At 45.4% G+C, this 14,065-nt stretch overlaps 1 protein-coding gene across 3 annotated transcripts in view; it reads right to left on the bottom strand.

Moving 5' to 3' along the window:
* Positions 1-14,065, bottom strand: part of LOC110517253 (exportin-1) — a 69,108-nt gene that overhangs the window by 13,370 nt on the left and 41,673 nt on the right. For all 3 annotated transcript variants that reach the window (XM_036988066.1, XM_036988069.1, XM_036988080.1), the window contains exons 12-20: positions 13,311-13,508; positions 12,142-12,280; positions 11,397-11,578; positions 8,671-8,827; positions 8,058-8,221; positions 6,437-6,571; positions 4,110-4,293; positions 2,876-2,982; positions 1,862-2,056 (exon numbers count right to left, since the gene is read on the bottom strand). In XM_036988066.1, the coding sequence (XP_036843961.1) occupies positions 1,862-2,056; positions 2,876-2,982; positions 4,110-4,293; positions 6,437-6,571; positions 8,058-8,221; positions 8,671-8,827; positions 11,397-11,578; positions 12,142-12,280; positions 13,311-13,508 (1,461 nt within the window). The remainder of the gene's footprint in view (positions 1-1,861; positions 2,057-2,875; positions 2,983-4,109; positions 4,294-6,436; positions 6,572-8,057; positions 8,222-8,670; positions 8,828-11,396; positions 11,579-12,141; positions 12,281-13,310; positions 13,509-14,065) is intronic.

Raw genomic sequence — 14,065 nt, 5'->3', positions numbered from 1 at the left:
GAACACTCCATGGAGAGTGACCCCCTACAGTCAGTATGGAAATGGAACACTCCATGGAGAGTGACCCCCTACAGTCAGTATGGAAATGGAACACTCCATGGAGAGTGACCCCCTTCAGTCAGTATGGAAATGGAACACTCCATGGAGAGTGACCCCCTTCAGTCAGTATGGAAATGGAACACTCCATGGAGAGAGACCCCCTTCAGTCAGTATGGAAATGGAACACTCCATGGAGAGTGACCCCCCTACAGTCAGTATGGAAATGGAACACTCCATGGAGAGTGACCCCTTCAGTCAGTATGGAAATGGAACACTCCATGGAGAGTGACCCCCCTACAGTCAGTATGGAAATGGAACACTCCATGGAGAGAGACCCCCTACAGTCAGTATGGAAATGGAACACTCCATGGAGACTGACCCCCTACAGTCAGTATGGAAATGGAACACTCCATGGAGAGTGACCCCCTACAGTCAGTATGGACATGGAACACTCCATGGAGAGACCCCCTACAGTCAGTATGGAAATGGAACACTCCATGGAGAGTGACCCCCTACAGTCAGTATGGAAATGGAACACTCCATGGAGAGACCCCCTACAGTCAGTATGGACATGGAACACTCCATGGAGAGAGACCCCCTACAGTCAGTATGGAAATGGAACACTCCATGGAGAGTGACCCCTACAGTCAGTATGGACATGGAACACTCCATGGAGAGACTCCCTACAGTCAGTATGGAAATGGAACACTCCATGGAGAGTGACCCCCTACAGTCAGTATGGAAATGGAACACTCCATGGAGAGGGACCCCCTACAGTCAGTATGGAAATGGAACACTCCATGGAGAGACCCCCTACAGTCAGTATGGACATGGAACACTCCATGGAGAGTGACCCCCTACAGTCAGTATGGAAATGGAACACTCCATGGAGAGGGACCCCCTACAGTCAGTATGGAAATGGAACACTCCATGGAGAGAGACCCCCTACAGTCAGTATGGAAATGGAACACTCCATGGAGAGTGACCCCCTACAGTCAGTATGGAAATGGAACACTCCATGGAGAGTGACCCCCCTACAGTCAGTATGGAAATGGAACACTCCATGGAGAGTGACCCCCTACAGTCAGTATGGAAATGGAACACTCCATGGAGAGTGACCCCCTACAGTCAGTATGGAAATGGAACACTCCATGGAGAGTGACCCCTACAGTCAGTATGGAAATGGAACACTCCATGGAGAGTGACCCCTACAGTCAGTATGGAAATGGAACACTCCATGGAGAGTGACCTCCTACAGTCAGTATGGAAATGGAACACTCCATGGAGAGTGACCCCCTACAGTCAGTATGGAAATGGGGGCCTTAGTGAACTACCTCTTTAAATTGACTTATTTTATTGTCATTTTTCTTTTTTCAGAGGATGGTTACAGGTACAAAAACAATCAAATCAATGCATACAAGATAACTCAACCCATCCCCCCCCAGTCCCCACCCACCCAGAAACCATGCTTCCTACACCCTCACATTATGGGATGCCAAGGTCAGATTTGTCCATATTCTGTTCCAGTTAAAGCGTTGTTCAGATTCAATTAGATCTGTAGAATTGACTCTTTTAATGTCTAGTTCAGAATATGAGCTTTCCAAAAGTTGTTTATATATAATTGAGATCAATCCTTTCAGGAACCCAGATCATTTATTTATAAATCACATCATTTTTGGTAGTTTGGTTTGTACTTTTGACAAATTGTGCCTACTATGTCAAGGATTTACAGCCATACTGACATCATGTTAAGAGTACATTTTATAAACTATAAAGATTAAAGTTTAGAACAATACCCACTATTAATAATGCTGATACTTACTTTATTGATCATGTTGAGCGTGCATTCGAACACGGCATCGAAGATCTGCGGGATCTCTCCGGTGATGTGTCCGCCCAGCTTGTTGACGATGGTTGCCATGGTGCTGAGGACCTCGGGCTCCCGGGCGGCGGGGACGTTGCGCTGGTAGTCGATGAGAACGGCGTCGAGCAGTGGCGGAACAAAGTTCTCCCCCACCTGGAAGGAAGGAACACCGGACGGGATCAACGGACAGATCAACACGGCAGAGGGAGGAATGTTGTTGTTGTTATGTTCTCACCAGGTTACTGTAGGACAGGACTGAGGTCAGTGTGTGTGTGTGTGTTACTAAGGACTAAGTGACCAACACGGTTGTCTTTCAAACTCTTAAGGGGAGAGTTTCCCAATCCATTCCTGGAGTACACACAGGACTGACACGTACTGCTTTAAACAGTCAGGTTTACTTATTTTCCACCATAATTTGCAAATAAATTCATAAAAAATCCTACAATGTGATTTTCTGGATTTTTTTTCTCGTTTTGTCTGTCATAGTTTAAGTGTACCTATGATGAAAATTACAGGCCTCTCTCATCTTTTTAAGTGGGAGAACTTGCACAATTGGTGGCTGACTAAATACTTTTTTTGCCCCACTGTATTAGCATCCGGGACAGAGTAGGAGGCAGTTCACTCTGGGCACGCTATTCATCCAAAAGTGAAAATGCTGCCCCCTATCCCAAAAAGGTTAAAGGCACCGTCTTCTGACCCACTGGAATTGTGAATTATAAATGAAATAATCTGTCTGTAAACAATTGTTGGATAAATGACTTGTGTCATGCACACAGTAGATGTCCTAACCGACTTGCCAAAACTATAGTTTGTTAACAAGAAATGTGTGGAGTGGTTGAAAAAAAGAGTTGTAAGGACTCCAATCTAAGTGTGTGTAAACTTCTGACTTCAACTGTATGTAGTAACAATATATTCTGATATATGTAGTACCAATATCTTCCTGTCAGATGTGTATATATATCTGTATCTCACCATCTGTGGATCGCTGGATCTGCTAACCCAGCCGGAGATGAGTTTGAGCGTCTCTCTTTTCACCGTCCTCATACTTCTGATCAGGGGCTGTTTCGTCACCATCTCTCCTGAAACACACAGCGCCAAGAGAACAGACGCATGAGGAGAGGACACACCACAAAGAGAACAGACGCATGAGGAGAGGACACACCACAAAGAGAACAGACGCATGAGGAGAGGACACACCGCCAAGAGAACAGACGCATGAGGAGAGGACACACCACAAAGAGAATAGACGCATGAGGAGAGGACACACCACAAAGAGAACAGACGCATGAGGAGAGGACACACCACAAAGAGAATAGACGCATGAGGAGAGGACACACCACAAAGAGAACAGACGCATGAGGAGAGGACACACCACAAAGAGAACAGACGCATGAGGAGAGGACACACCACAAAGAGAACAGACGCATGTGGAGAGGACACACCACAAAGAGAACAGACGCATGAGGAGAGGACACACCACAAAGAGAATAGACGCATGAGGAGAGGACACACCACAAAGAGAATAGACGCATGAGGAGAGGACACAACACAAAGAGAATAGACGCATGAGGAGAGGACACACCACAAAGAGAACAGACGCATGAGGAGAGGACACACCACAAAGAGAATAGACACATGAGGAGAGGACACACCACAAAGAGAATAGACGCATGAGGAGAGGACACACCACAAAGAGAATAGACACATGAGGAGAGGACACACCACAAAGAGAATAGACGCATGAGGAGAGGACACACCACAAAGAGAATAGACACATGAGGAGAGGACACACCACAAAGAGAATAGACACATGAGGAGAGGACACACCACAAAGAGAACAGACGCATGAGGAGAGGACACACCACAAAGAGAATAGACACATGAGGAGAGGACACACCACAAAGAGAATAGACACATGAGGAGAGGACACACCACAAAGAGAATAGACGCATGAGGAGAGGACACACCACAAAGAGAACAGACGCATGAGGAGAGGACACACCACAAAGAGAACAGACGCATGAGGAGAGGACACACCACAAAGAGAACAGACGCATGAGGAGAGGACACACCACAAAGAGAATAGACACATGAGGAGAGGACACACCGCCAACAGAAGAGACGCATGAGGAGAGGACACACCGCCAACAGAAGAGACGCATGAGGAGAGGACACAGCCCCCAGCGCACCCCATCCCCCCACTGACCGTTGGTCTGGATGGCTGCGGAGATGTTTTCGCTGAGGCACTTGTAGACGTTGAGCATGTCCAGATAAATGCGTCCTAACTGGATAACGAAGGGATGTCCCACGGCCTTACAGGCCCGGACGTTGGTCTTCAGGATGCTGCCGAGCTGCTTCACCGTCTCTGGGTCCTTCAGAATGTCCACGTTCTAACAGAGGGGAGGGAGTCAACCAATCACATGACATTCATAAAGCCCTTTTAACATCAGCAGATGTCATAAAGCGCTGTACAGAAACCCAGCCGAAAACCACAAACAGCAAGCAATGCAGATGTAGAAGCACGGTTTCTAGGATAAACTCCCTGGAAAGCAGGAACCTAGGAAGAAACCAAGAGAGGAACCAGGCTATGAGGGGTAGCCAGTCCTCTCCTGGCTGTTCTGGGTAGAGATTTAAGAGAAGGGTACTTCTCTTGTGATCATCTCTAGTGATCATCAGACTGAGACTACAGGTCTTTGACTGCAGGAAAGGGGTACTACTACAGGTCTTTGACTACAGGAAAGGGGTTGCTACTAGAGGTCTTTGACTACAGGAAAGGGGTACTACTACAGGTCTGACTATAGGAAAGAGGTAGCTACTACAGGTCTTTGACTACAGGAAAGGGGTAGCTACTAGAGGTCTTTGACTACAGGAAAGGGGTACTACTACAGGTCTTTGACTATAGGAAAGAGGTAGCTACTACAGGTCTGACTACAGGAAAGGGGTAGCTACTACAGGTCTTTGACTATAGGAAAGGGGTAGCTACTAGAGGTCCTTGACTACAGGAAAGGGGTAGCTACTAGAGGTCTTTGACTACAGGAAAGGGGTAGCTACTACAGGTCTTTGACTATAGGAAAGGGGTAGCTACTAGAGGTCCTTGACTACAGGAAAGGGGTACTACTACAGGTCTTTGACTACAGGAAAGGGGTACTATTACAGGTCTTTGACTACAGGAAAGGGGTACTACTACAGGTCTTTGACTACAGGAAAGGGGTACTACTACAGGTCTTTGACTACAGGAAAGGAGTACTTCCCAGTCCAGTCACGTTCTCACTGGGGGGATTTTAGCTTATTTACAAAACATGTTCAAAATATGAAAGAAGTGTGAAATTAATTAATTAATTAATTAATTAATTAATTACTACAGGAGTGACTCGATTCTTCATTATTACAGGAGTGACTCGATTCTTCATTATTACAGGAGTGACTCGATTCATTACTGCAGGAGTGACTCGATTCATTACTACAGGAGTGACTCGATTCATTACTACAGGAGTGACTCGATTCATTACTACAGGAGTGACTATATTCATTACTACAGGAGTGACTAGATTCATTATTACAGGAGTGACTAGATTCATTATTACAGGAGTGACTAGATTCATTATTACAGGAGTGACTAGATTCATTACTACAGGAGTGACTAGATTCATTATTACAGGAGTGACTAGATCCATTATTACAGGAGTGACTAGATTCATTACTACAGGAGTGACTAGATTCATTATTACAGGAGTGACTAGATTCATTATTACAGGAGTGACTAGAGTCATTATTACAGGAGTGACTAGAGTCATTATTACAGGAGTGACTAGAGTCATTATTACAGGAGTGACTAGATTCATTACTACAGGAGTGACTAGATTCATTACTACAGGAGTGACTAGATTCATTATTACAGGAGTGACTAGATTCATTACTACAGGAGTGACTAGATTCATTACTACAGGAGTGACTAGATTCATTACTACAGGAGTGACTAGATTCATTACTACAGGAGTGACTAGATTCATTACTACAGGAGTGACTAGATTCATTACTACAGGAGTGACTAGATTCATTACTACAGGAGTGACTAGATTCATTACTACAGGAGTGACTAGATTCATTATTACAGGAGTGACTAGATTCATTACTACAGGAGTGACTAGATTCATTACTACAGGAGTGACTAGATTCATTACTACAGGAGTGACTAGATTCATTACTACAGGAGTGACTAGATTCATTACTACAGGAGTGACTAGATTCATTACTACAGGAGTGACTAGATTCATTACTACAGGAGTGACTAGATTCATTACTACAGGAGTGACTAGATTCATTATTACAGGAGTGACTAGATTCATTATTACAGGAGTGACTAGATTAATTACTACAGGAATGACTAGATTCATTACTACAGGAATGACTAGATTCATTACTACAGGAGTGACTAGATTCATTACTACAGGAGTGACTAGATTCATTACTACAGGAGTGACTAGATTCATTACTACAGGAGTGACTAGATTCATTATTACAGGAGTGACGTACCTTGGTGGCCTGTTGAATGATGCTGTCCCACACCTGGTTAGGCAGTAACATGTATTTCTCTATGATATGCTCTTGTACTGCCTGGTCTGTCTGGGCTCCGATCATGTACCCCACGGCCTCGTAGAACGTGTGGACCTGCACAACACACACAGGAGACCCAGAACATATAGATACACAAATACTAGATTCTGCTCTGAGTCAGCGTGATGCTGCTCAGTAGACAGGTAGATACACAGATACTAGATTCTGCTCTGAGTCAGCGTGATTATTCTCAGTAGACAGAGATAGATACACAAATACTAGATTCTGCTCTGAGTCAGCGTGATGCTTCTCAGTAGACAGAGATAGATACACAAATACTAGATTCTGCTCTGAGGCAGCATGATGCTTCTCAGTAGACAGAGATAGATACACAAATACTAGATTCTGCTCTGAGTCAGCGTGATTATTCTCAGTAGACATAGATACACACATATTAGATTCTGCTCTGAGTCAGCGTGATTATTCTCAGTAGACATAGATACACAAATACTAGATTCTGCTCGGAGTCAGCGTGGTTATTCTCAGTAGACATAGATACACAAATACTAGATCCTGCTCTGAGTCAGCGTGATGCTTCTCAGTAGACAGAGATAGATACACAAATACTAGATTCTGCTCTGAGTCAGCGTGATGCCTCTCAGTAGACAGAGATAGATACACAAATACTAGATTCTGCTCTGAGTCAGCGTGATTATTCTCAGTAGACATAGATACACACATATTAGATTCTGCTCTGAGTCAGCGTGATTATTCTCAGTAGACATAGATACACAAATACTAGATTCTGCTCGGAGTCAGCGTGATTATTCTCAGTAGACATAGATACACACATATTAGATTCTGCTCTGAGTCAGGGTGATTATTCTCAGTAGACATAGATACACAAATACTAGATCCTGCTCTGAGTCAGCGTGATGCTTCTCAGTAGACAGAGATAGATACACAAATACTAGATTCTGCTCTGAGTCAGCATGATGCTTCTCAGTAGACATAGAGATAGATACACAAATACTAGATTCTGCTCTGAGTCAGCATGCTGCTTCTCAGTAGACATAGAGATCAAGTCCCATCTAGTCAGTGTGTTTCTACAGCTTGGAACGTACACGCCAACATAACATCAGCACTGAGGGATGGTCAAGGTTTGTAACTTTTGTCAACGTTAGTAATAATGAACACAGATACAAGAAACAGAGAAAGACCATCTGGGTTTTATTGGTTAGATGTTCTGAATCCCAGAGCTTTATCAGTAGACATGACAGAGTCCTCTCTACTCAATCCATTTCTACAGCTTGGGGTGTGTTTGAACCCATTTCAACATGCCCTCTAATACACACCTTTTAGTTTGGGCTGAGTGAATGACAGGTAGTGACAGGTAATGACAGGTCCTCTCTAGTCAGCGCATTTCTAGGGCCTGAGGCTGACCTGTCTGTTGGGGTTAAAGGTCATGATGATGGAGTTGATGTTGTTGAGGATCTCGTCGCACGCGTGTGTGTGTGTGTGTGTGTGTGTGTGTGTGTGTGTGTGTGTGTGTGTACCTGCTGTGGCTGCAGGTCACAGGTGTGTGTGTGTGTGTGTGTACCTGCTGTGGCTGCAGGTCACAGATGATGGTGTTGATGTTGTTGAGGATCTCGTCGATGAAGGGCATCACCTCGCCCACCTGCACCTGGACAAAATGGCGACGGCACTTCTGGGCGATCTTGATGAAAGTGTCACACGCCATATCCTGTACCCCATCATGGGTCTCTGAGAGGGAAAGGGAGGGGGTGAGACAGGCTGGATAACACACACAACTCACCTCTGTACACCAGGCACACAGACAGTTAGTTAGTTCTGTCACCTCTGTACACAGACAGTTAGTTAGTTCTGTCACCTCTGTACACCAGGCACACAGACAGTTAGTTAGTTCTCTCACCTCTGTACACCAGTCACACAGACAGTTAGTTAGTTCTCTCACCTCTGTACACAGACAGTTAGTTAGTTCTGTCACCTCTGTACACAGACAGTTAGTTAGTTCTGTCACCTCTGTACACCAGGCACACAGACAGTTAGTTAGTTAGTTCTCTCACCTCTGTACACAGACAGTTAGTTAGTTCTCTCACCTCTGTACACAGACAGAGTTAGTTCTCTCACCTCTGTACACAGACAGAGTTAGTTCTCTCACCTCTGTACACAGACAGAGTTAGTTCTCTCACCGTGCATGAACTCAAAGAGTTTATTGACGACGGTCTTGAGGAACTTCCAGTGGGCTCTGAGGAAGCGAGGGTACTGGCCCACGATGTACATGATATTGGAGGCAATGATGGCCTTATTGTCCTTTCCCCTCTTCTGTTCACATAGACCCAGCAGATCCTACACACACACACACACACACACACACACACACACACACACACACACCAGTTAGACAGATGGATAACAGAGAGCCTTTGGATGAGCTGTATGTTCATCCTTGAGGCCCAGTGTGTCCAGAGAGGCAGCACATCTTCCCCTCCTGCACCTCTGTCACATTGTCCATCAGCTCAACTAAATATCCTCCAAACAAACTCCCAATATCCTCCTTCTCCTGAAGAGAAAGATGCTGGTCAACATTCTAAAGAGAAAGATCCTACTCAACATTCTCCTAAAGAGAAAGATGCTGCTCAACATTCTCCTGAAGAGAAAGATGCTGATCAACATTCTAAAGAGAAAGATGCTGATCAACATTCTAAAGAGAAAGATGCTACTCAACATTCTCATAAAGAGAAAGATGCTGCTCAACATTCTCCTGAAGAGAAAGATGCTGCTCAACATTCTCATAAAGAGAAAGATGCTGCTCAACATTCTCATAAAGAGAAAGATGCTGCTCAACATTCTCCTGAAGAGAAAGATGCTGCTCAACATTCTAACGAGAAAGATGCTGCTCAACATTCTAACGAGAAAGATGCTGCTCAACATTATCCTAAAGAGAAAGATGCTGCTCAACATTCTCCTAAAGAGAAAGATGCTGCTCAACATTCTCCTAAAGAGAAAGATGCTGCTCAACATTCTCCTGAAGAGAAAGATGCTGCTCAACATTCTCCTGAAGAGAAAGATGCTGCTCAACATTCTCCTAAAGAGAAAGATGCTGCTCAACATTCTCCTAAAGAGAAAGATGCTGCTCAACATTCTAAAGAGAAAGATGCTACTCAACATTCTCCTAAAGAGAAAGATGCTGCTCAACATTCTCCTGAAGAGAAAGATGCTGCTCAACATTCTCCTGAAGAGAAAGATGCTGCTCAACATTCTAAAGAGAAAGATGCTGCTCAACATTCTAACGAGAAAGATGCTGCTCAACATTCTAAAGAGATAGATGCTGCTCAACATTCTCCTAAATAGAAAGATGCTGCTCAACATTCTCCTAAAGAGAAAGATGCTGCTCAACATTATCCTAAAGAGAAAGATGCTGCTCAACATTCTCCTAAAGAGAAAGATGCTGCTCAACATTCCCCTAAAGAGAAAGATGCTGCTCAACATTCTCCTGAAGAGAAAGGTGCTGCTCAACATTCTAAAGAGAAATATGTTGCTCAACATTCTAAAGAGAAAGATGCTGCTCAACATTCTAAAGAGAAAGATGCTGCTCAACATTCTAAAGAGAAAGATGCTGCTCAACATTCTAAAGAGAAAGATCCTACTCAACATTCTCCTAAAGAGAAAGATGCTGCTCAACATTCTCCTGAAGAGAAAGATGCTGCTCAACATTCTCCTGAAGAGAAAGATGCTGCTCAACATTCTAAAGAGAAAGATGCTGCTCAACATTCTAACGAGAAAGATGCTGCTCAACATTCTAAAGAGATAGATGCTGCTCAACATTCTCCTAAATAGAAAGATGCTGCTCAACATTCTCCTAAAGAGAAAGATGCTGCTCAACATTATCCTAAAGAGAAAGATGCTGCTCAACATTCTCCTAAAGAGAAAGATGCTGCTCAACATTCCCCTAAAGAGAAAGATGCTGCTCAACATTCTCCTGAAGAGAAAGGTGCTGCTCAACATTCTAAAGAGAAATATGTTGCTCAACATTCTAAAGAGAAAGATGCTGCTCAACATTCTAAAGAGAAAGATGCTGCTCAACATTCTAAAGAGAAAGATGCTGCTCAACATTCTAAAGAGAAAGATCCTACTCAACATTCTCCTAAAGAGAAAGATGCTGCTCAACATTCTCCTGAAGAGAAAGATGCTGCTCAACATTCTCCTAAAGAGAAAGATGCTGCTCAACATTCTCCTAAAGAGAAAGATGCTGCTCAACATTCTCCTAAAGAGAAAGATGCTGCTCAACATTCCCCTAAAGAGAAAGATGCTGCTCAACATTCTCCTGAAGAGAAAGGTGCTGCTCAACATTCTAAAGAGAAAGATGCTGCTCAACATTCTAAAGATAAAGATGCTGCTCAACATTCTCCTAAAGAGAAAGATGCTGCTCAACATTCTCCTGAAGAGAAAGATGCTGCTCAACATTCTAAAGAGAAAGATGCTGCTCAACATTCTCCTAAAGAGAAAGATGCTGCTCAACATTCTCCTAAAGAGAAAGATGCTGCTCAACATTCTCCTGAAGAGAAAGATGCTGCTCAACATTCTCCTGAAGAGAAAGATGCTGCTCAACATTCTCCTGAAGAGAAAGATGCTGCTCAACATTCTCCTGAAGAGAAAGATGCTGCTCAACATTCTCCTGAAGAGAAAGATGCTGCTCAACATTCTCCTGAAGAGAAAGATGCTGCTCAACATTCTCCTGAAGAGAAAGATGCTGCTCAACATTCTCCTAAAGAGAAAGATGCTGCTCAACATTCTCCTGAAGAGAAAGATGCTGCTCAACATTCTCCTAAAGCCTTCTGGTCATCAACCCTCTACATGAATCCCATTTTACTCTCTCCGTTATACCGTTATACTTGTCCCTAGGTGGCCACCGTACCTTGATGACGGTGACCAGGAACCTCTTCTCGTCCTCTTCGTGCATGGCTCCACTGATGGACCCTATAGCCCAGCACAGTGTGTTGAGGTTCTTCCAGGACCACTCTGTACCGTTCACCTGGTTATGAAGCTTCTCTGTCATTATACGCTCCGTGTCTGCATAGTCCAGATGGGTCAGGTACACTAGAGAGAGAGACAGAGACAGAGAAACAGAGACAGAGAGAGAGACAGAGAGAGAGACAGAGAGAGAGACAGAGAGACACAGAGAGAGAGAGAGACAGAGACAGAGACAGAGAGACACAGAGAGAGAGAGAGACAGAGAGAGAGACAGAGACAGAGAGAGAGACAGAGAGAGAGACAGAGAGACAGAGAGAGAGAGAGAGACAGAGAGAGAGACAGAGAGACAGAGAGACAGAGTGAGAGAGACAGAGAGAGAGACAGAGACAGAGACAGAGAGAGAGAGAGAGAGAGAGAGAGAGAGAGAGAGAGAGAGAGAGAGAGAGAGAGAGAGAAAGAGAGAGAGGAGACGATCACAGAGAGTTTAGAGTGTAGATCAAGTCAATAGACTAGGGTCCTTATTGAATATGTAGTGGTGCTGTACAGTGATGTGATGTCCACAAAGGAAACTGACAAGCAGTCTAAATGTAGAAAGTCACACATAACTAACTATTCCATTTGCTATATTCCACCCCCCCCCCCCCCCCCCCCCCCCCACACACACACACACAAACACACGTGTGACGTACCCAGTGTCTCTCTCATGTTCTTGTAGAGGTTGATGGAGTCTGTGTCCTTCATGAACTCTCGTACCACCTCTCCCTGGTCGTTCTCCACCACCAGCACCTCCTCCGGCTTGGCCATGCGGCTCACCATCAGCAGACGCACCTGTTACCAACATCAACAGCCGTCAAGACACACAGAGAGAAACACAGACACACAGAGAGACACAGACACACAGAGAGAAACACAGACACACAGAGACACACAGAGAGAAACACAGACACACAGAGAGACACACAGACACACAGAGAGACACAGACACACAGAGAGACACACAGACACACAGAGAGAAACACAGACACACAGAGAAACCCAGACACACAGAGAGACACAGACACACAGAGAAACCCAGACACACAGAGACACACAGAGAGACACAGACACACAGAGAGACACACAGACACACAGAGAGACACAGACACACAGAGAGACACACAGACACACAGAGAGACACAGACACACAGAGAGACACAGACACACAGAGAGAAACAGACACACAGAGAGACACAGACACACAGAGAGACACAGACACACAGAGAGACACAGACACACAGAGAGAGAGACACAGACACACAGAGAGAAACACAGACACACAGAGAGAAACCCAGACACACAGAGAGAGAGAGACACAGACACACAGAGAGAAACACAGAGAGAAACCCAGACACACAGAGAGAGAGACACACCGAGAGAAACACACAGACACACAGAGAAACACACAGACACACAGAGAGAAACACACAGACACACAGAGAGAAACACACAGACACACAGAGAGAAACACACAGACACACAGAGAGAAACACACAGACACACAGAGAGAAACACACAGACACACAGAGAGAAACACAGACACACAGAGAGAAACACAGACACACAGACACACACAGACACACGCAGCCACACACACACACACACACACACACACACACACACACACACACACACACACACACACACACACACACACTTCATGCCAACAAATTCTCTGGACCACACACTCTGACCATGTGCCAACAAATTCTCTCCCTCTCCGCTCGCTCTCACATACACACTGTGACCCCCAGAGAGCAAGAGTGAGTGTGTCTGTCTGTCAGCCAGTCAGTCCGGCCTGTCCATCTGTCTGTCTGGTCACCTTGGAGAGTACAGGCAGGTAGAGCTGTCTGCGAGGAGGGACATCAAAGTGTTGTGATCCAGACAGCAGGGGGGAGGTGGAGGTGGAGAAGGGACTCTCCCTGTAAAGCTCTGCAGCCAGGTGGTTCCAGTACTCCAGACAGATCTTAAAGATCTCTGTCTCCTCCACCTCAGACACCAGCAACATGTAGTGGAGAGCCTGGAGGAGAGGAGGAGTCGAAAGGAGGAGTCGAGAGGAGGAGAGAGAGGAGGAGGAGAGAGGAGGAGAGGAGGGGAGAGAGAGGAGGAGAGGAGGAGAGGGGGGAGGAGGAGAGGGGGGAGGAGGAGAGGGGGGAGGAGGAGAGAGAGGGGGGAGGAGGAGAGAGAGGGGGGAGGAGGAGAGAGAGGAGGAGAGGGGAGGAGGAGGAGGTGGGGGGGGGGAGGGGGAGAGAGAGGGGGAGGAGGGGAGGTGGGAGGGGTTACTGTTTAATTTGAAGGATCTGTTTTGTATATTTAGTGGTTTTTCATAACAGCCCTCGTGAGTTTCCAACCTGCATTAACGTTGACTTAATAGTTGTAAAGAAACCCAAGCCTTTTCCCATGTCCTCTTCTTCTCCACCATGTCCCACCCAGTCCCAGGATGTAACCATGTCCTCTTCTTCTCCACCATGTCCCACCCAGTCCCAGGATGTAACCATGTCCTCTTTTTCTCCACCATGTCCCACCCAGGACCTAACCATGTCCTCTTCTTCTCCACCATGTCCCACCCAGGACCTA

This window comes from Oncorhynchus mykiss, chromosome 1, assembly GCF_013265735.2.
Source record: "Oncorhynchus mykiss isolate Arlee chromosome 1, USDA_OmykA_1.1, whole genome shotgun sequence".
Taxonomy (NCBI): Eukaryota; Metazoa; Chordata; class Actinopteri; order Salmoniformes; family Salmonidae; genus Oncorhynchus; species Oncorhynchus mykiss.
The sequence above is the reverse complement of the archived record's forward strand: the minus strand, read 5'-3'. Positions and strand labels throughout refer to the sequence as shown.